This window comes from Culex pipiens, chromosome 1, assembly GCF_016801865.2.
Source record: "Culex pipiens pallens isolate TS chromosome 1, TS_CPP_V2, whole genome shotgun sequence".
Lineage (NCBI taxonomy): Eukaryota > Metazoa > Arthropoda > Insecta > Diptera > Culicidae > Culex > Culex pipiens.
The window spans coordinates 18,439,435-18,463,528 of NC_068937.1; the positions used below are offsets into that span (position 1 = coordinate 18,439,435).

The window sequence follows — 24,094 nt, forward strand, 5'->3', positions numbered from 1 at the left end:
ATGTGGGGACATTAAGGAAACATTAAGCTGTAATTGTTATTGCACGCCCGGATCCCTGCGTGCAAGTAGGCTTTGACGACGTTTGGACAGCGGGAAGTCTCGTCGAATTCGGGTTGACTTCTTCTCGCCGAAACTCTCCCACAAATTAAGACATTAGTAACGGGTGCGCTCGCGTAACGAGCCGTTACTAATGTCAGGGCAATTTTACGGTGCGTTACGCGTGCGAGCGCGGCACGCGCTCCAATTTCATGGCCTACTTTTTTGCTCTCAAAAATCTCTACAAAATCAACACTGGTGGGAAAATTACGCTCGCGTTACGAATTAGGTTAAATTCCGGTGGTGGGAAGCTCCGTCATCGAACGGGGTGTGTAAATCAGGGATTACGCGGCGATGATGGCGCGCGTTGCCGCGCCTAATCCATTGACACGGTGTCGTGTCCTTAAATCAGCGTGAGCGTCACGCGAGAGGTCCAAATTGACGGGCAATCTAGGAGGCGGATGTTGGTTTTGTCGGTGAGAACTTACTCGCTGATTGAACTGCTGTTTAAAGCGTCCAAAACTGCCGCGTAACGCCTGATAACGCACGTTTGACATTTGAGGGCATTTTCCGAAAAGGGCCTAATCCAAATCTAACCTCAAACCAATAAATCTCAACAGTGTCGACTTTTCTAATCTTCCCGGAACGTCATCCTGCCAACCGGTAGACGGTTTCACAAAACCAAAACAAACAGCAGCTCTATCATCGCACTAAATCGTCAAAACCATAAACAAAGGAGTAAAACTCCGGAGTGAAGCTGCAACCTCCTTGTCCGAGCGGAAAAAGAACTGCAGTGGCCATAAATTTCCAACCATCGATTGTTTAATGCTTTACGACTGTGTTCGCCGACGGCACAGAGTCGAGAACACGGACGCTCGTTGTTCATAGCCCGGTTCGACAACGGGAATTGACCACTTGTGTTCCTGGTCCGGTTGCAGTTGCAGAACGACCGACCAACCAAAATAGGTATTGGAATATTTAATTTATCATTCGGGTTATAATGGGATTCGCCCTTGTGGGGATTTGCCGGGGCACAGTTGAAAACATAAGGGCGATTTGCGTTACCATGCGTTACATTTAACGTAACTTTTCTTTACCCTTCATGCTTCCAAAATCGTCAAATTTTCACATTATTAAATTCCCAATTTCCCAGATTCACAAATTCTCAGATTTCCTGAATCGCAAAATCCCAGATTCTCAGTTTCTCAAGATCCCAGCTTTCCAAACTACAAATCCCAAATACTTAAATCCCATACTACAAATTTACAAGTTTTCAGATATCCAGATTTTCAAATTTCCCAAATTCCGAAATCCCAAATTCCAAAATTCTCAAGTTACCAAAATCCTTTATCCAAAACCTGAGAATCTCACATTTACAAATTCTCAGATTTCCTGACTTCCAATATTTCAGCTGCACGTGCAATCTCATGATTCCCAAATCCTCAAATTTACAAATTCTCAAATTCCTCAAATCCCAAGCTATTAAATTAACTATTTTCCAGATTCCAAGATTCTTAAATTAGCAAATTCTCAGATACACAAACTCAGATTCTCAGGTTTCCAGAATCCCAAGTTTCCACATTTCCAAACTCCAAATTCTCAAATTCCCTTACTACAAATTTCCAAATTCTCCGATTCTCAGATTTCCAAATTTTCAATGTCCCATATTGTCAGATTTCCATATTCTCACATTCCTAAATTCCGATTTCCCAGATTTATAAGTTCCCCAAAATCCTTTATTGGTAAATTCCCAGATTCCCAAAACTTCTAGATGCCTAGATTCTCAGATTAACAAGTTTTCAGATTTCCTGACTCTCAAATCCCAGATTCTCAGGTTTCCAGATTTCCAAGTTTCCTGATTACCAAATTCCAAATCCCAAATTCTTAGATTCCCATACTACAAATGTTCAAGTCCTCTGATTCTATTTTTTTTTTTTTCAAATTTAGCAATCCCAAATTCCCAAGTTCTTTTATTCCCAAATTCCTTTGTTGTCAAATTTTTAATTTCTCAATTTTCCAAAATCTTCAATATCCAAAATCCCAGATTCCAAATTCTAAGATTCCCAAACATCCAGATTCCCAGATTCTCAGATTCACAAATTCTCAGATTTCCTGACTTCCAAAATCCCAGATTCTCATCTTCTCAGATTCTCAGATATCCAATATCCCAAATTCCAAAAATCCCTTAGTTTCAGTTTTTCAAGCTCCCAAATTTTTAAATTCCCATACAATAAATTTCATGTTTCCAGACTCCCATTTCTCAAATTTTCAAAATCGCAGATTTCTAAAATCCCAAATTTCCTGTACTACAAATGTTCAAGTTCTCTCATTCTCAAATTTCCCAAATTCAGCAATCCCAAATTCCCAAGTTCCCAAAATCTTTTATTCCCAAATTCCTTTGTTTTCAAATTTACAAATTCTCAATTTTCCAAAATCTTCAATATCCAAAATCCCAGATTCAAAACTTTAAAATTCCCAAACTTCCAGATTCCCAGATTCTCAGATTTACAAATTCTCAGATTTCCTGACTTCCAAAATCCCAGATTCACATGTTCTCAGATTCTCAGATATCCAATATCCCAAATTCCAAAAATCCCTAAATTTCAGATTCTCAGATATCCAATATCCCAAATTCCAAAAATCCCTTAGTTTCAGTTTTTTAAGCTCCCAAATTTTTAAATTTCCTTATTCCCAAATTCTTAAATTCCCATACAACAAATTTCATGTTTCCAGATTCTCAAATTTTCAAAATCGTAGATTTCTAAAATCCCAAATTGCCAAATTGTCAGATTTCCAAAATCCAAAATCCCAAGTTCAGAGATTCCCAAGCTCCGAAAAAAAATATTCCCAAATTTCCTCCTTTTTAAAATTTACAATTTCTCAAATACCCAAAATCACTGATTCCCGAAATCCCTAAGAATTCCAAACTTCCAGAACCAGATTCTCAGATTAACAAATTATCAGATTTCTTGACTTCCAAAAACCAAGATTCTCAATTATCCAATATCTCAAAACTCCCAGATTCCAAGATTCCCAAATTCCCTGATTTCTAGATTCAGAAAATAACAAATTCCCAGAATCTAAATTTCCCAGATTCAGAAAATCCCAAATTGTCAGATTGCGAAATCCCAAGTTCCCAAAATCCTTTTTTTCCAAAATCCCTTCTAAAATTTTCAATTTCTCTAATTTCCGAAATCTTTAACACCCAAATTCGGAGATTTCCAGATTCCGAATATCCCAAATTCCCAGATTCCTAAATTCCCTAAATACAGTATTCCTGTATTAAGATTCCAAAAATTCAAAATTCCAGATATCAAAAATGTTAGATGCATAATCATTGAAAGAAATTGAGTAATTCAGTTATCATGCGTTACGAGCGAGCTGTCAAAACATTTACCGATACAAAGAAACCTCTTTTTACGCGGTGGCGTTACGTTTTTTTATTTCGTCGATTTCCCTTTAACCATTCAAGCTTCAAAAAGCATGTTGTAGATCTGAACAAAACCTACAAATTGCTTTAAAAAGATTGCAAAAATGTTGCGTCATTCCAGAGAAATCGACAAATTAAAAAACGTAACGCACCGCGTAAAAAGAGATTTCTCTGTACTTTATTCCCACATTCTCAAATTTTTAAATTCCAAAAAATCCTAATTCCCCAAATTTTAGATTCATAACCGTTGAAAGAATTTGAGTAACTCCAAAAGTAACTCTTGGTACGTTCGTTTGATGGCTAGTGCCACACTGAGTGCCGCACTCAGAGCTGTCAAAGTGTTTCTTTGAAGAAACTCGCGCTAGTTCCGCACGAGTTTCGCCGCCATCTTGGAACTGAAACTCTAGTGCCGCACTCGATATTTTTTCAGTTTCATGCGAGTTCCACGCGCACTGACAAATGACGTTCGATTGAACCAAAACTGACACCGACGAGTGCGGCACTCAGTGCCGCACCGGATCTTCAAACGAACGTACCATCTGTTACCATGCGTTACGAGCGAGCTGTCAAAACCGATACAATTTTGTTTTGAAGCTAACGTCAAACCCATATAAAAATTGACATTTCAAAATTCAGTCACGACATCCTAGCAGGATTCTAGCATAGTTCTAATAGAGCTGTATGTTCTTAAAGTATTCTAGCAGAAATGTTCGACCATTCTAGCCGGATTCTGGCAGATCCAGCTCTTAAGAATATTTCGTGACAGGGATTTTGTTATCATGCGTTACGGACGAGCTGTCAAAACAATCGCTGTCATCATCTTCATTGGCACACTCTCATTCAAAATCATTCAGTTTTCGTCAAAAACGAACCTACACAGAAATGTCAGATTTTAGTGAATTTCACTCAGAATTTAACAAAAATTGAGTTAAATCTACCCAGAACTGAGTAAAATTAATTCAAATCTGACAGATGCCCTATTAACTCATTTCTAAGTAGGTTCGATTTTGATGAAAACTGAGTGATAAGGATGCAAGAAGCGCTTAAACCTCGCAAGTTTGTTGGGTTTTGACGTTTGTCGAAGGTGCCGAAAAGTTTGTTTACATCACCGCTTGCAAACGGTAATAAGTTCGAATCTTTTCCGGGAAAAACCCGGCAACAATCTAGTACACATGTTGACGTTTACAATTTTTACCGTGTCCAATCCCGTGCCAGCAGGAATTATCGACCTGGCCATTCGGGGAGTGCAGCCCTCCCTCAGCATCTATTCTTTACGGACCGAACGTGCGGAATATGCACCGTCGATTTATCTGTCGAAGCGGTTTACGAGCATCGCCGTCGTCGTTCCTTACTCCTACAGAGCCCAGACATTCTGGCCTCTTCCGCGCAGCGGAAACGTAAATACGTCGTACCCGGATTACCGACTCCGCAATATATTGCATTCATAAAATGTGTACTTTTTATTCTCGTTGAGAGTGGGTGAGGTTAGCCCCCGCGCGTCACTTTGTTTACTTCCCGTCGCAATCCGGTTCTAATTCCGCTGGATTTAGAAAGGTTGCCGTACCAGTCATCGACCCGGGTGTCACATCAGCTGTTCGTCACCGTCGGTAACAACCCGGCGCGGGGGAATTCAAGTTCAAGTGCGGCCGGATTAGGGGATTTGGGCGCGCCAAGTGGGAAAATCCCCTCTTCACCGTTGCCAGCGGGATCATCGACACCGACGACGATCCGGATATTCCCGGGCGGTTTGACCTCGCGTTGACAACGGGAATGGTGTCCAAAGGGCACGCGAACCCGCCAATTTGCGCTAGTCACGTAGGCCATGGGTATTGAAGTGTTTGTGTTTGACATTTGCTCGCCATAATGGCGCGCGAGCGCCATAAAAAGGCACGCCGGGAAATTTGCATGTCGGGATGACGTTTTGACAGTTTGGTGAGAGCGTTACGGCGTGCGTTATGTGCGTTATTTAAAATTTGGGAGATTTTTCGATGGGATTTTTTCTCGCCGTGACACAAATGTAATCCACTTGAGTTCTGCAAGTTCAAGTGCGACTGTTTGCAGTTTGATTAGAAAAGGGGCTGGTGTTGTTGTGGTCTAGGAATGACAAATTGGACTGGTTAAACTTTGTTGCGGGAATTACGGGATTTCAGGGAACGGTTCGAGTGCTTTATAACCAAAACACTAGTGTTTTGGTGGATTAGATTGAGTCATTCTCGAGGGGCTAACTTCAACCTTATCTTAGAATTGGTAACACTGTAACGCTGAACTGTCAAACGTGCACGCTCAACAGTTCAGTTTTGAGTTTAGCCTACTTTTGCTGCAATGGCTCGCAAAGTTAGATTCAAGTAAGACAAAGACTCGGAGATAAATCCCAAGTGCAATTAAAAGATTTCCGACACTATCTGAATGCAAACCAACTCCGGCCACTTCCCGCATACTCGGAATGGTCCTCACAAAGTGACACCAGCTGGTCAAGCCAAGCCACATGTCCCTGGCCTTCCTCCTCCCCCTCTCTCAACGGTAAGAAGACAAGGAAAACCATAAATCATTCCACCTTCACACAAATCCTGCAGCTCGGAGAATGTGACAGCCTTCTGAAGCAGGCTGCAATCGGAGCAAAACCAGTTGCAGTTGACCAGGACCCGCAAAAGCTCCGGAAGCTGTCCAGAACACACACCTGAGAAATGTAATAATTAAAATTTCAGGTCTTAGGACAAAGGAGTCCTGCTCCAGGCAAGATGTGCGGTAACTGATAATAATTTAATCAATTAAAGCCGGCACTCTCTGTCTTGTTCGAAATGTGGGCGGCCCCTCCTTCCGGAGACTCCGTCCCCAGAGGGGACGGCCATAATTCATGTGTTCCAGGTGTACTCGTTGGAAAAGTAATTAAAATCATTTCACTTCATCTGTCGCCTCATCTGCTTCGTGGTCCTCGTACCTTTGAGCGAAGCGCAAACATTATTACTAAATGCGTCGGGCAATAAATATAAGCAAAAGACGTCCCGGAAGATGAAATACGACCGGGATGATTTATTCCGGACGGCGTCCCCTAGCGGACGCCATCTTGGAAAGTTGCCTCCAAAAGGATAATAATTCAAATTTTTAAACAAACAAAACCCTTTTTTCGAGCGGCTTAACTCTTGACTGCGGGAAGGCGAGCGAAACTAATTAAAAAGGAGCAAAAAACGGGTTGAGGGCGTCCTTTTGCGAGCAAAAGTTGTCCCCGTTTTCCGTGCGTGCGCGCCCCCCAATTAATCTCAAAGTTAGTCACGTGGAATATTTGTCGGGAATAGTGGGTCGAACGCGGCTTGGAACCTAGCTTGGAACGGTTGAAATTGGGACGAATTCATCGAGAATTCGTGCAGCAAAAGTAGGTTGTACTCAAAATTGGGTTGAATTTCGTAAGCGTGTAGGAATTTTGACAGTTGGGCGTTACGTTTTTTGAACAGCTCAGCTGAGCTCAAAATTGGGTACAATTTCGTTAGCGTTTAAGCTTTTGACAGCTAGGCGTTACGTTTTTGAAACTCAAAATTAAGTTAAATTTCATTAGCGTGTAGGATGCTTGACAGTTCAGCCTTACGTTTTTTTGACAGCTCTACCCTCTAAAATAAACAGTGCTGTCAATCCGTCCAAATTTCAAGCGAACCTAACCTCAAAAGTGAGTGCGAGGCCGCCATTGCTGTCTGATGGTTGGTGGCGCTTTCCCCCCTAACTCTGCGAATGCGTCACGCAAAACTCGCACACAAACACACACCGGAATGTGCGGAGCCCAGATAATTTATACACGCAAAAACGGGGGGAAAAACTTTTTAATTTATGCCCTTTTTACGCATCGTTTGTCTCCGCATCAGCAAAAGTTTTCACCTCTCTCTAATGCGCGCGGGTTTGCGTCTTGGGTGAGATGTTTTGCCGGCCTGGTTCGGAATGATTAAGTAAGCGGAATATGTCAACGCAGGGTGATGTGTGCGGTTGACAGATTAAAGGGAATGCCGGAGGCTTTTAAAGGTGAGAGGATGATTTTGCTATAAAAAGTTCTCAAATATACGAAAAAGAGTGATTTTGAGAAAACTAGATTGAATTTGGTTAGAGTTTAGGGATTTTGACATTTGGGCGTTACGGTTTTTAATGAGCTAAGCGTAGTCAAAATTGGGTTAATTTTCGTTAACATGTATGCTTGTGACAGTTTGAATTCGAGACAAACCCATGCAACAAAAGCAGATTTAACGCAAAAGTGGGTTGAATTACGTTGGCGTGCACGTTTTTGACAGTTGGGCGTTACGTTTTTATCCAGCACCACTGTACTGAAAATTTGCAACAAAAACTTCTCGCTGTAAAGAGTAACTTCAAATTTGTAAACAAACCCGAAAAAAGGCTCTCCAATTCCAGTAGCCACGCAACTTGTGTGCCCAGAGCTAATATTTACGTCTAATCGGGCTGCTGTCCCGACGGTAGACGGGCTACCTTTCGGTTAGACTGCCCTAAAATTCCTTATCGGGCCCACAAATAGTAGGTACGCGTCACGAGCAAGACGAGCTCTATCAGAGCGCAGTTCGATAACCGTGTTTACAAACGGTAGCTCGATGGTTTTTTCGTTTGTTGACATTTTGTTTGGGGTTTATTTTTGACTAGTTTGCTAGCATTTCACTTCGAGTGCAGCCGAAAGTAAACAAAGCATCAGACATAACGTGAATTGACAGTTGAATGTTTGTTTAAATGTGTTTCAAAAGGGCGCTAGGGTTATTCTGCAGGTTGGTCACGGCTAGCATCTGCTGAAAATTTTGTTGTTTTTTGACCTACTCAAAAATGAGTAAATGAGGCTGCTGTCAATTTTGAGTTTATTTCATTCAGACCTGATTAAATTTCACTCAATTTTCGTTGAATTCTGAGTGATTTTGAATTTTTGTGTAACTAACTCAAAAATAGGTTGAATTTGATTATCGTGTAGATTTTGATAGCTAGGCGTTACGTTTTTTGAAACAAAATGAATTTGATTTAATTGATTTGTAAACACGTTTTCAACATAAATAAATTCTAATTCAATAACTTTCCACAGAAAACACCCTAAATTTCCTCCTCCACCATCGCTAACCGCCGCCATTAATCTAATATATTACCGAATTAATTGAAAGTTTGACCCCGAAATTTCCGGCGAGGCCAGATTTAATAACCTGCGACGGTGGACATCCTTCCCGGGCCACCACCTCCAGGGAAAAAATAAATTTGACAGCTAAACGACGCCGTCGGTCGGCACGCGTGAGATATTTTCTTATTCTTTTTTTGAGGTTAGGTTAGGGGAAACCCTGTAAATTAAAAATTTTCACCGTTCCAACCAACATTATCACGGAAATTGACCCCTCTGCGATAAGATTGTCGGTTTTCCGGATTGATTTATGCAACGCTGATTAGAAATTTTCGTTAGAACTCTCGACCTGTCAAACGGTAGCACGATGTAAACAAACGATGCGTTTTGTTTTCGGTGGAAGTTGCGATAAGAAGCGAATGCATTTTTGTTTGCATTTGATTGCGCTTTGTTTACCTTACGGGTGCGTTTTATAGCAATTGACATTATGGCGCTTTGACGTTTCAATGCTTGCAGTAGAGCTTTATGACGTTTCGCGTACGCACACTAGCGCACCATTTGATTTTGCTGGCCGGACAAAATTTAACCTCACTTTTTTTCGTGTACGTTCACGCAATACATGCGCACGTAAATAACTCTGTTGAATTTTCGATCGATTTCAAACTAAAATTTCGATCGATTGTCACTTTTAGGGTTGAATTATACACGCTGATTAGAAAATACTGTCAACTGTCAATCGGAACGAGATGTAAACAAACGATTTTTTTTTATTTGAAGGTGGTGATGAGCAAACATTTAGCATATTTGTTTACTCTTGACTGCGCTTTGTTTACGTTCGGAGTGCGTTTTATAGCAAACCGACGTTATGGCGCTTTGACGTCTCAAAGCTGACAGTTGCGTTTTTGACCGATTTCAAACCAAAATTTCGATCGATTGTCGCCTTGCGGATTGAATTATGCACGTTGATTAGAAAATAAATGCAATCTTCGACCTGTCAATCGGAACGAGATGTAAACAAACGATTTTTTTTATTTGAATGTTGCGATAAGCAAAAATTTTACACTTTTGTTTACTCTTGACTGCGCTTTGTTTACGTTCGGAGTGCGTTTTATAGCAAAGCGACGTTATGGCGCTTTGACGCCTCAAAGTTGACAGTTGCGTTTTCGTCCGATTTAAAACCAAAATTTCAATTGATTGACGCTTTTCGGATTAAATTATGCAAGCTGATTAGAAAATAAGTGAAATTTTCGGCTGTAATTGTCGTCCTGTCAAACGGTAACGAGATGTAAACAAACGAAAGTTTTTTTTTTCGAAGGTTGCGATGAGCAAAAATTTCGCACTTTTGTTTACTCTTGACTGTGCTCTGTTTACGTTCGGAGTGCGTTTTATAGCAAACCGACGTTATGGCACTTTGACGTCTCAAACGCTGACAGTTGCGTTTCGAAACCAATTTCAACCCGAAAAATTTCGATCGATTTTCGCGCCGGCTCGCCTTCATTAATGGTGATAAAATTGTAATTTTATGCGACACCCTTTTTTTCCGGGTCGTCCAAATCCGCTGGGAAGTGTCAGAGAGGGGAAATTTTATTGAAAATTTCACCCCTCCGGGAAGGTCGGGTTTACGCACCACGGGGGGAGTATCGTATGCAGATTTGGGTGCGTTTCCAAACACAATAGCTGGCATATTGTAGCTAGGTTATGTTTTCTTTTGCCTGTCGGAAAAGGGGGAAAATTTGAATGCGAGGGCCATTTAAGCGGGATAACTTATGTTTAGTTTTGTTCTTTTCGCAGTCGGAGGGAAGAATGGGACGAGTTCTATTGTTGTCGTCTCGATTATTATTGGCTTTATTGCGGTTTTGATGAATTTCTGCGTTGACAAAGCATCCTTTGTAAGATTGCTTCAGCGTGTAGCGATGACAGTTATTCGTCGACTTTGCAAACGTCAAAACAAACTTGATTTGACGATTACCAAACTCAAACAAAAGTCAGGTTTCGAAATTTGAACAATGCGTTGACAGTCCAACCAGTGTTGCCAGCCCCGCTGACCGGGCGTAATTGGCCAAAATCCACACCCGTACTCGTAAGCCGCGACAAGTTCCCTAAGCCCCCACATGGCTGTGAATCATACTAATAATGTCTCATAAAGGCCCGCGGATCCAAGCAGGCTGGACAACTCTACCAACTCCAGTGCAGCAGCGGCAGCTGTTGAGCCGAGAGATGTCGCGCGCATCGTCGCCGCCGCCTGCTACGACCGCTGCTTCCACAAAACGTATGTCTCCCCGGTAATCCCGCCTAGATTTATTGTCTTAATCATGGCGGGGATTAACCTTCTGCCGTTGAAAGGACTACGCATGTATATTTTAGCATTATGTTATGTTTATTTATACCTTTAGTCGTGCGGCGGCGGCCGCTCTCTAAATAAACTCCAGAGCGGTTTCGGGGAGCGAGTGAGGTTAGGTTGCACCCCCGAACTTGCGCGCCATAAAGTACCGGTGAGCTCTCTCTCCGGAGTTGTGTCACACGTGTGCTCGGTTGGAAAAATGGCCACCAGGAGGTGCTTTCGAAGAACATAAATAGCGCGCCGTCCAGGTTAGGGCACTCTAAATGATGATAATGCCGGCGGGCAGATTTCTAACCTCAAAGTAGTGAGGAGCACGTTGTTGGCAGGTTAGCAGATCATGTCACTCAGCTGGGAGTAGGCTGTTGCGAAATTGTTGTACAGAAAGTGACAACAGAATGGTTTTATGGCGAGCGCAATTATGGCAGGTCTGTCAACTGTCAATAATGTCAGCATGCTGACGTAGAGGAATTTCCTCTTTGTTTATGGTTGACGTATATTCAGCGTAACTTAAGGCTCATTTTGAGTCATTTGAGATTCAACATCTCTTAAGAGTCAGCAGCTCCTAAGAGTCAGCAGCTCCTAAGAGTCAGCAGCTCCTAAGAGTCAGCAGCTCCTAAGAGTCGGCGTCTTTTAATGATTCCGTTCTGCAAACCATATTTACTGAAATATCAATTCCAAACCTTCAACAGTAGGGTCATATCGCCCTATTGTGAATCTATTTGAATCTAATAACAATAAAACCATTATGGAACAAACCGTCTGTCATCCCTTTCCTCCAACACCCCGAAAAAGGGGTGTCCGGAACCCTTCTCCGAAAAACTCTGAACTTCCCACCTCAAAAAAGTTATGAATAACAAAAAGTCCCCGAAATGTTTCCCGATTATCACCCCCCAACCCAACTTTTGACACTCACCCTAACCCGCGCCTCCGTCAGGTTCGTCCACATGGCGATCTCCTCCCGGGTGGACATGTCCGGGTACCGGTTCCGGCTAAAGGTCTGCTCCAGCTCGTGCAGCTGCTGCGACGTAAAGTGGGTCCGCTGGCGCCGCTGCCGCTTGTTCTTCTTGTCGTTCTTGGTTGCGGGGCCGCCCGAGTTGCCGTCCCCGGCGTCCGCTATCGTGGTCCCACCGCCGTCGTCGTGGGACATCCCGCTGCTGATGTTTTCCGTCTTTACCGAAGAGGCGTCGACACGGGTCACTGAAGGAAGGGAGAAATCAATTAAAACTTTGTCAATCAATAGTTTCCGGGGAAATCGGTGAGTTTGAGAGAGGAAAACAAATTTGCATAAGTTTGGCTTGTCGTGTAGAGGAAGTTGCGCCGTTATGGCGAGTTTGACAGTTCATCGGGATAAAAACAAAACAAAAAAGTTGTTTTGATTTGAAGCTGCGTCGTAAATGCGTTTGACAGCTCACCTTTATGGCGTATTTTGAAATCAAATCAAATCAAAACAAAGTAGATGCGCCGTAGAAGCGTTTGACAGTTCAACATTATGGCAACATCCGGAATCAAACCAAAACAAAGTGCACCCTCATTTCTAATCACTCAGTTTTCGTTACAACCGGACCTACTCAGAAATGAGTCAAATTTGAGATAATTTCACTCAATTTTCGTTTAATTCTGAGTGAAATTTACTCAAATCAGACAGATGCCCAAATTACTCATTTCTGAGTGGTTCGGTTTTGAAAAACCGCAGTGATATAACATGTGCGTGTAGTTTTTGTATTGTTTTCAAGTCGCGCCATAAAAGCGTTTGACAGTTGGCTGCGCCATTATGGCATCGCGCTTGATTCAAGCCAAAAATAGCCCGCTTCTTGCCCAATTCCAAGTGGACAGGTGAATGCGCGATTGTCCTGTCCCAGATCGATCACGGTGTCATCGTTCCGGACCATTGAATTAGAGGAGGCAATATGCCAAAAACAAACATCGCGTGAAACTGTCTCTTCGATATCGAAGATGACAGTTGAATTGTATAATGGATCGTCGTCGTCGCGGTCGTTCCTCCAGTGGCGAAATATTCGAAGGTTTTCTTATCGGAACCGGCTCACTCCGGACATGCAGGTCTCATTGAGGTGTACACAGGGATTTGATGAATTGCCCCCTAAATGACCATATTCGGGGCAATTCATCATCTATTTGGGAAGAGTTTTTTTTATGGCTGGGAAGTGCCTCTTTTTCAGATCTTTGAAACAAGCTAGGTCGCGTTACAGATCCACAATCAGTCAGCTGACTAACCGTTGAAGTTCTTAGGGGAGCTCCGAGTCTCAAGAACTTACTATCAACATTTTAGAAGTACATAAAACCCGAGTTCCCCTACGACAACCGCGAAAGGTAGAGCATGTGGACAAGGTAAACTCGGCGTTCACCCCCGATAGATAAGCAAACAAGTGTTTACAGTGCTCGTAACATCTGTAACACGCGGCTTCCCGAAGTTCGCTGATAAGCGGCATAGACTGACAATCTAGAATTTTTCCTCTTGAAAAAGAAGTGATCGGAGTCACCCCTCGAGCAGCTTGTTTGGGCAAGTTGACAACACTGGCTTTGTTTTGATTCAGAAACGGTAATGTGACAGCTCAATGGATGATTCCGAAGTAGCTTTTGCTTGTTTCCAAAATATTGCGAAGCCATTCTCAAACGTCAAATTGACAGCTGTCATTTTTGACAGTAGGCCGTAGGCTATTCGTCTGGAAATTCGCTGATAAGCGTCATAGACTGACATTCGAGAATTTAATTTTGAAAAACAAGTGTTGTTTTGAACCACTCCTCGCACAGTTTGTTTGGGCAAGTTGGCAACACTGCCATTGTTTTGAAACGATAGTTTGACAGCTCAGTGGGTGATACCAAAGTCTTTGTTTCGCTTGTATTTTTTATAGCAAATATTTCTTCAAAATTTTGCGAAAGCCATTCTCAAACAACCCATTGACAGCTGTCATTTTTTATCGTAGAGCGAGTGGCTGTTCCACTGGATTTTTTATAGCGTCCTGAAGTTTGCTTATGAGCGTCATAAACTGACAATCGAGAATTTCCCTTTCAAAATAGAATTGCTTTGAACCATTCCTCACACAGCTAGTTCAAGCGAGTCGGCAACATTGCATTTGTTTTGATTTAGAAACGAAAGTTTGACAGCTCAATGGGTGATTCCAACGTCTCTCTTTCGTCTGTAATTTTTTTAATGGCAAATATTTTTCTAAATTTTGCGAAAGCCATTCTCAAATGTTGCATTGACAGTTATCATTTTTGTCCACTGGATTATTTATAGCGTCCTGAAAGTTCGCTGATGAGCGTCATAACCTGTGCTTGGAGTGATTCACCTCACACAGCTAGTTCAAGCGAGTTGGCAACACTGCATTTGTTTTGGTTTAGAAACGAAAGTTTGACAGCTCTATGGGTGATTCCAAAGTCGCTCTTTCGCTTGTCTTCGCCTTTTCTAGCAAATATGTTTCTAAATATTTCGATAGCAATTCTGAAATGTCGCATTAACAGCTGTCATTTTTGACAGTAGATCGAGAGGCTATTCCTCTGGAAACTCGCTGATAAGCGTCATAGCCTGACACTTGAGAATTTTCTTTTGAAAAAGAAATGTTGTTTTGAACCATTCCGCACAAAGCTTTGTTGAGCAAATCGACAACACTTCATTTGTTTTGATTAAGAAAAGATAGTTTGACAGCTGTGATAGTGATTCCAAATTCTCTATAAGGCGTTTTAGGTCCAGCGAAAATAATATAATTTAACTCAAAAATTACGAATTCCTCGTCACAGTGTCCTCATGCAAACAAAAATCGAGCTCGAGCTGTCACTTTTCCTGCGAAACATGTTAGTTGTCATCGGGCGGCAGGCCTTTAACGTGAAGACTTCCATCATTGTCATGATTTTTCGTTCAAAGATATAAATTTTGCGTCGCTTTCAATTTTTTGACAAAATTCCTTCTACAAGTTGTTCAGAATAGTGCCCTACACATGTTGATTCCTTTTGGTAACGATTATCCCATTCCTTGTGAAGTTATGGAAATCGTCATTAATCAATGATTGCCAACTAGGACGTCAATGACTGTGCCACAAAATTATATAAATTTTGAAGCACAATTGGTTTAGATCAAACATTCTTTCAGTGGCTTCAAGAAGGCAACAACCGGCACACGCTGATTCCTTTTGGTGCTGAAATTCGTTAAATTGAATTTAATACAGAATATTTTATAGTGATGATCAATTTTCTTCGAAAATGATCAACGGCTTCACCTTAAAACCAGCTTTAAGTTTCATGACAAAACAAATTTTGCTGGAAAGAGAAAGCAGATCTGATGCAAACAAACCAACTTCTGTGGCACTCAGAAGGGTGAATGTGATAGTAAATTTTCGGTTGAGAACATTTTTTATAGCAAATAGTTTAGAAAAAAACGCAGTAGCCATTCTCAAATGACAGTTGTCACTTTTGACAGAAAGTCGAGGGGAATTCCATTGAAAATTTATTTTTATAGCAAACAATTTTCTTTAAAAATTCCCAAGGATGGCCAACTCCTCACGGCTTGTTCGCACGAGTAGGCAACATTGCATTTGTTTTGATCCGAAAACGTCAGTTTGACAGCTGCAATTTTTGACAGCAGCTTGATGCCACTTTTCTTAAAATGCCTTTTAAAGCAAAAATTTGATATAAAACTTATTCTACTTTGACCAACTCACCATCGCTCTTCCGGTCCCGGTTGCTGCGGTTCCGGTTGGAACCACTGCCGCCACCTCCGCCACCGCTCACCGACGTCTGGAAGTTCATCTGCGTGTGGTCCAGGCTGGTTACCGCCGACATTGCACTATGACTATTATCACGAAAGTCGCCCGTCTCGGCCCACACTGGAAAGAGAAAAAGAGGGGAAAAATATAGAGGTTATGTTAGTTGCACTCGAGAGGATAATTTAATTCGGACGAGATAAGGACGGTGCACTTCGTGCACACAGGTGGAAAGAACTACTTCCAGAAGTCGTTCTGGATTAGGGAACTCTTGTTGGCGGGAATTGAAATTTATTAAAGTTTCCAAAGTTGCCGGAGTTGCGATGGCTGTCAGTTTGCCATAATGACGAATTCTGTAGAAGCAATGTTTACAACGCTCTCAAAATGTTTGTTTATCAAATTCCACGATGTGAAATGATTCAAAGGGGGTGCTCAAAAGTGAAAATTTGTCAAAAATGCCACCAAAACCGCACATATGGTAGCAACTGTCAAATGCGCCATAATGGAGGTCGCGGCAATTTTTCCTCCCATAACAAGCGGCGACCCTTGTTTCAGAAAAAGGAAGCCCGTTAAAATTATGTAAATTTACGGGTACTACAAATTATTGCTGCGAGGGGCCGCACTTCGTCCCTTTTCCGCCCATCCAGAAATGCCGTAAAAACACGCATGAATTTTTATGTCACTATTTCTCATCGTCCCCGCTGTTTCAGAGGCCGCGGCAAGAAACGCAAAAGCGTCATTTTAAAGACTGTCATTTAACACTTGTCAGGAATGCTCGTTCACAGTTGTAGGGAAATTTTTCCTTGCACTTTCGACAAAATGATGTTCTTGTTCTTTTTTGCTGCCATGCGCCCTCAATCACCAAGAGTGCACCACCGGCGTGGTCTTCTTCGGCGTCACAGACAAGTAGAACTACTTCGTTTGACAGCTGTTTGCGAGCACCATTATGGCAGCGAGTTTGACAGCTTGAACGGCGCTTTTGTAAGCGAATACGCCATTATGGCAGCGCATTCGACAGTTCTAATTGTCTGTGTTGCCATAAAAAAAGAGACACAACCCAAACTATGGTGGCGTTGTACGTCTAGCAACTAGTAGACGACACTGGCAAGATTTATTGGTTCTTTGCTCGAAAGTGGCACTTTTTCCCTGGCTCGTGAAGGCGTGTTTTCGTCGTAGTAGGCCTTGAATCTTGAAAGCGACGGCGATGATCCAAGCAGGCCTTTGGAGAACGTGTCAACGGCAATTATCGGCCCCGTTAAACGATTGTTGTTTTATGGATAATTTGCTGCGTGCTCCGTGAGTTTTGACTTATTTACGTGGCGTGAGACGGCGTGACGGGTAATTTGTAGTCGTGAAATATGGTGTTGCCTTTCCGGTGTGGGATTCTTTAATTTTAGCTGTCACGTTAAATTAATTTCGACTTATTTCTCAACCGTTTGACAGAGATAAGCTTTTTATAGCAACGAATCCTAGAAATCTTCAGATTTTTTAAATGTTGCTATAATGTTAAAAGTTGAAATTTCAATCAACTGTCAAACTCTTCAACCAGTTCAACAACTTCAAGTGCCATAATTCAAAACTATTGCCAACCAAAACCCCGGCAAACATTCCCACGGCAGCACGACAAATTCAATTTGCGCTGAGCTTATCCCCGGTAACCAAACCGGAAGCTAATCCGGGTTGGTCAGAGCAGCTTTGCCGCCGGAGGCGGCGGAATTAGGCCTTAATCTCTAGCTCAACAGCCCGCACTCACAGCCACACAATGAATCGCGAATATCTTTTGAGCAAATAAGTGTGACGCTGCTGGACCGTGCCATAAAAATCACGGCGCTGGCAACACGGATTTCACGCGGCGCAAACGTCAACGGGGTTTATGGCGAAGCCGTTGGCAAATATTTAGTCGTGCTCGATTGTTCTTTTTTTGTTTGTAAACATTGCACGCACACATTCGCAGATGTAGACGAAAGGATAGGACTTTTTTTTATCTGGCGTTTTATTTCGCGATGATGCACGTTTTTATTGCCTACTAAAATGTGTGTTCGGGAGCCCGTGGTGACTTTAGATTAAGCTTAAGAGGGATTTATGGCACGTGAGCTTTCCAGAGTGGGATTTTATTTTCGGAAATGTGAGTAGGCCATGCTTTTTGGTTATAGGGGGAAAAAATGATTTGAAAAGTTAAAGTAGGTAATAAATTTGTGAAAATTCGATGAAAAATGAGAAGTGCAAAGTGAAGACTGAAGACTGAAGACTGAAGACTGAAGACTGAAAGACTGTTGAGTGATGAGGAATCAGCAATGAGTTAAGAGCATGTTGTTGTGATACTCTCGTTATTTTGATACAACTCTGAATTATTTTCAGCTCATCCAATATTTGTTTGGCTCAACCCAGCAAGATAATATCGATTACCTCTCCCTCCTCAACCTAAAATCTCGGCCCTCCAGAAAATAACCCACAGAACAAACTACACAGAGTATGTAGCTCATGATGATTACAGCGGCAAGGATAGCCCTTGTCGTCCTGTAACTTTTCCCGGGTATACACAAGGGTTCATCGCAACAAACAAAAAAAACGAAATCCTTCGCCAAAAACAGGGGAAAGACACCCTCTGAAGCGCGCACACAATAAGCCATATGGGACCAATTTTCTGGTCAAATGAATTCTTCTCCAGCGTGGTCTTGGCAAGGTTTCACCCAAAGACGACCCTCTGAAGAGTGAGCGGGAATCTCTGCCAACATAGATACAGGATAGAATATACACTTTTAATATGGTAATGATAATCACTATCGTGTGTCCTCGACACACGAAAGCCGTACTGCTGGTCCTTGTTTTTCAAGGCATAAATGTAGTCTCGTTGGGTTAGGGTAAACCCGGGTAACTGCTCCTATGGGTCCATTTAAGGAGCGTTGTTGCGGCTAAAGTGACATAATTGATCGTTAAAATTCATTCTGGGCGTTGAACCGCACAAAGGCTGCTCAGGGAATTGTGGTGTGGATTTAAAGTAGGTTTCCTAACGCGAAAATGCTTTAAAAACATCAAACAAAGCATAAATTTTGCTTTGCAACTTAATTTGAACGTTTCTGCAACAAATGTAACTTACTTGCAACATCTTTGTAACAACTGAGTTGTAACAAGTTGCAGAATCGCTTCATACTGCTTCATAACAAACAATAAATGAATTCAATAAATCGTTACAAACTGCTTCGACATTGCTGCCATTCAAAAATTTTGCCTTGCAACTTAATTTGAACTTTTTTGCAACAAATGTAACTTACTTACAACATCATTGTTACACCTAAGTTGCAACAAGTTGTATAAGCGTTTAAATGCCTCAAAAACAGTGCTGCTAACTTTTTGGCAGGTGTTGCTTGCGACTCATCACAAGTAATGAGACATTAATTTTGACAGCTTAAAAGATCATCCATAAACTACTTGATTGAAGAGTTGGTGATGATTCATTTAAGTTTTCCAACATAGAAAAATAACAGACGAATATAAAGTTTGGCTTTGCAACTTCATTCGGACACTTTTTACAACAAATGTAACTGAAACATTTTTGACAACTTGAAGGGACATCCGTAAACTACGAGATGAAAACAAATTTTAAATAAGCCCAACTGATAGGACAAATTAATTCCAATCAATCCAGTTTATGCCCAGCAGCCTGGCAAAAACCAGCCAGATGTCCAGCTAATTAATTCCTAACCTCAACTTTCCCGACATGACCACAAAATGTGCATTTCATCGCCTCTTATTGGAATATATTTCATATCACAGACACACAAAATGCAGATAAATGATCGCTTTATGCGAACGTATAAACAACAAACATTACCCCTTTCACCCATTCCACCCTAGGGATGCTCTCTAGGGTTGATCCCGGCACAGATGCAGCCAAAACATGCCGCTGTGGTTTTTATTTATTGTCCAGCGCACTCCCGGTCAAACACCAAACAGCCAATTCTCGAGCCTCAATTTTAATGGACAGTATGCTCCGGCAACCCCTTTCCGGCCCGTTTGAGGTTATGTCGCGCGCCGAGTTTTGACACTTGACAGCGCGAGCGACGTAATTTATGGCTGCCCGCGAAGCCATAAAACTATCGATAAATTATTTTGATGGTTTAACACCCTTTTTCTTGTGGTTTTTTTGTGCACGCTTGGGTTTGAGGTTATGTTGCGATGATTTTCGGAACACTCGTGACAACATCATTACAGGGAAAACCACATGACATGATGGTCCACGAATTTCAAAGGGAAAGAGGGAGGAAATGTTGTACAACAGCTTGAAAAGAGCATTTTTTGTGCAGATAGTGTTCGTTGAAAGAAGAGAAGTTGCGAATACTTTTTTCTAGCGAAGGGACAAAAGAAAACAAATTCACACTTCATTGAAATTTAATTCGCGTAATGATTATTGCAAATTGTTATTGCAGGAAAATCTGTTGTGGGTTTGCCTTTTTTCTGTTGTGGTTTTCGATAGAGGAGGTTTAGCAAGGTGTTTTCCCTTCGTTGTGTTTTGTGCCATAAAAATATGCTGTGTTGACAAGGGTACAAAAAGCAACACATATTTACAGATGTTTTCATTTTTTGACAACATTGTACCACTAATTCTAGCAATTGGGCCAACGTCAAAGTGTAAACAAAGAGACTATCTTGCTCCTTCGTAATGTTGGACATTTGCCCTGTTACATTGTTTTGCTTGAATTCATCTAGTAATCCGATCAAAATATTTACCATTTTTGACAGTAGTGGCGGTGTGGTTTTGCCGTGGGCAAATGGATTGCTACACCGGCACAACTGTCAAAAAAGGTGAATATTATGATCGGATTACTAGACGAATCAAGTTTGATAAAACTAAATTTGCAACAATTGCAACTTTTTTGCAACATCTTTGTTGCAATTAAGTTGCAACAAGTTGCAAAATCGATCTGACAGCTTAAAACATAACAGTGTTGCCAACTTTTCAGCAAGTTCAGTTCGTGGCACAAAACCCCACAAAGAATTCGACTTCAAACCAAAACAAAAGCCACGCTACGACCGCCATTACTTAAAGTCTGCGGCCAGGGCCGGAATGTCAGCGGAATGCGTTACGGTTTTCGTCGTTTCGCCGGTAGCGAGTTATAAATACTCGACAATTATTTAAAGCTAGCGAAAGAGGGGGGCACAAATCATCGGTTTTCTTTCAATTTCGTGAGAAAATGTCGGTTTTCAACGTTGAGGAGGTGACCAACAGTAATTAAACGATGGTTGGACTCGTAAAGATTTGCTTTATGGCTTTCGAGGGGATTGCTCAAGTTTATTTGGCATCGGATTAGTGTAAGTGGTCCTTAACATTCCGGAATCGTGGATCGTAATTTGATTGTTGCTTTGTTAGAAAAAGTAATTTAACGCTCGAAACAACGCTCGGTGTATTAGGAGGGATGTTGAACAACACATCCAGTCGAGCACGTCATAACTATTTCGCTGTCAATCTCCAGCGTCGATTCCCCCGAAAACTCCGCACTACAAATTGCGTAGCTTTACCCTTCTCGAGCTCCAGAGGAGCTCCGTTCCCGGCACAGCTTGAAGGCTTTTTTTATACGCGCCCAAAGTAGTTATTTCGCTGTTGGCACCCAGAGAGATTCCGACGACGAAGGACGAAGGTTGCTGTTCAGGACACGTCACGGTACGACACCGCCGCGTTACGGTTATGGCGTTGTATAACACGACGAGAGTTCGACGTTCGAGGACGTCGATGGCAACAAGTGTACAAATTTCCCGCGATTGTTCACGGTTGGGAAGGTTGGGAAACGGAAAAAAATGAATTCGAGTGAAGTTTGAAGCAAGGTTTGACAGTTGTTGCTGCATTGATTTGACAGAAACAAAATTTTCAAAGCGTAACGCCTCAAACGTAACGCTGATCTGTCACTTGAAACTGTTGAACGTAAATATTTATCATGATTTGACAGTTTAGATTCACGACATCATGAACATCAATTCACGACTCCTGAACTAAACTTTCCGTGCTCTTTCACCAACCTCCGTCAGTTTCCGGTGGAAAAGTACGCAAAAAAGCGGGTCTTAACACACCGTTTCGCCGTGAATAACTTGACGTCGGCGTTAACCTTGTGCTGAAACGATGGCGTACGTTTACCAAGTGTGCAAAAATTTATGATATTTGCCCACTATTGCAAGTGCAATTCGCTGAAACAGGCTAAATTGCACATTCACCCTCGTGGTTGTTGTTGTCGTTGCGTCGAGATTAGATAAACCCCCCTCTCGTCCACACTCTTTTAGTTGGACGCGACCTAGAAACTAGATAAGCGCGTCGCAAAATAGTTTTGCACACAACTGTATTACCGGACTCTCTTCTGGGGCAGTTGTCTAGTCGAAAAGTGAACCACATGATGCTGTCCTTCTGATTGATTGGAGTTCCCCTTGTTCAACGCTCTCTGGAACGCATCAATTTGAATTAAGTTTCGATTTGGGCTCCCGTCAGATTGGTGCGCGCTAATCTTTCTCATCTGTTTTGGGTTTGGACGAACCCCTTCTTAAAGTTGGTCAGCGAAAAAATCGAGGAACATGTGCGTAATGTCGATTGAATTGGTTTCTTGGTGTCAATGCTCGTGAACATTGTTCATGCAGGCGTTACGCTTTGCATTTCGTCGATTTGATCGAATCAAAACAATATTTTTGCATTTTTTAAAGTTGTTTGTAGGGGCTTCAACAGTCATAACGAATTTCTAAGCAATTTAAAAAAAATAACACCAATAAAAACATTCCATCGAGCAGTCATCAACCGGGCTGCCAGCCTGCAGAAGCGAAGAATTTCCCGGCCTCATTTGTCACGCGTCTGCCCTTAATCCCACCTCGTGGAGATCTGTCTCGCGGTCATGGCAGTAGAAACTGTTATACTAGTGTCACGACCTGCAGAAGAGTGCAGCTGCCTTAAGTTGTATTTTTATGGTTTTAGGCCATTTTTAGTTTAAAAAAAACGAAGAATCTTTTTTTATGGTAAAATTTCGAGAAATGCCAAAAAAATCTTCAACTATGCTGTGCAACAAATGCAACCTTTTTGCAACATCTTTGTTGCAAATATGTTGCAACATGTTGCAAAAGTGTTTTTTTACAATTATTTGTACAGTTTAGCCATATTAGAACAAATTTAAGTAGAAGTATTTCGCTGGTAAAGCAAGTAAAAAATAAAAAATTACATGAAAGTGATTTTAATTGTAAAACGTAAAAAATGTCTGTCATTCATAAATATTGTTTTGCAACATAATTAAAAAAAAGGCAGCAAAAGTATCCGATTTGTGAAATGTTAAAAAAAATCAACCATGCTTTGCAACACGATTTAACAGCTTTTGAAAAAAAAGGTAAGCGATTTGCAACATCTTTGTTGCAAATATGTTGCAACATGTTGCACAAGTGTTATTTAAGCATATAATTGGACAGTAATGTCATTTTCGAAAAAAAATAACAGGAATATTCAACTAGTGAATAAAAGCAAGCAATTAGAATGATTATCAAATAATTAAAAACATCGTTGTTGCCAATCAGTTCCAGCATGTTGCAAAGCTAAATTTGGTATTTTTTAATCGAACAGTGTTGCCATTTCTGAACCTTTTTATGTTAGACAAGCCTTACCCGAAAAACTTCGTCTTTTCCTTTTTTCGTTTGTTGACGTTTTTAATTTTTTTTCCTTATTCAGCCTCCTGTGATCTAAATTTGAGTTTACGTAACGTTTCCCATACAATCCGCAGATTTTCCGGAATCGGTTCCAGAGTGGCCAAAGTTGTAACTTTTTGGCGTAAGAACCTTCCTTGGGCTTATACGAACCCAACGCAACAAAAAGCACCTCGATCCGACGCTCCGTGTTGAACTGATTCGCGTTCGAACAAAACCGTCGAAATTTTTTATATATATAGAAGATGTATATTTTACAAGTAAAATACAAAGAACCAACAATTTTATCACAGATCTTCCCCCAAACTTCCCTCCAAACACTTGCTGCAATAATCCCACCATAATGAACCTCGCTGGTGTCAATCGGGATGGCCACAGATGCCGCGCCAAGTGCGGAATTCCGAGGAGGGGAGTCCCTGCAATCGCAAAGATTCCGTCGACGATGATGATGTAATCGCATTGTGTTATCACAATTAAACAAATTAAACCGACATAATAGCGCTCAATTAGATTACGATTTTGTTACATCGAAGAAACCAACAACGGGGGTGAAGTCACCCCCTAGGCTGCAAGTGGCAAAAGTGACACACCCCTCGAAAGAAAAAACGCCAAACCGGAGGGAAATGAGGGATTAAAAAATATCACGTAAAATGTATCCGTTTTTCGTGAGCAGAGATGACGGGGAGGAAAAACAAATTGCTCAATTTTTCGTTTCCCTTTTTTTCGGGAAATTTGTTTATTTATGATTATCTTCTTCGGGGAAAGCCCGGGAACGCCGGAGTTTGGACGCTGCAGAGGGTGATCAATTAGCCGTGAAGAATGCCACTTTCTCA

The 24,094-nt window shown here is 41.6% G+C and overlaps 1 protein-coding gene across 1 annotated transcript in view; it reads right to left on the reverse strand.

The window, feature by feature from the left end:
• The window catches only part of LOC120415621 (pituitary homeobox homolog Ptx1), a 60,190-nt gene that overhangs the window by 13,464 nt on the left and 22,632 nt on the right, over window positions 1–24,094 (reverse strand). Inside the window, 2 exon segments of the mRNA XM_039577218.2 lie at window positions 11,801–12,084; window positions 15,561–15,725. Coding sequence (XP_039433152.1) covers window positions 11,801–12,084; window positions 15,561–15,725 — 449 coding nt within the window.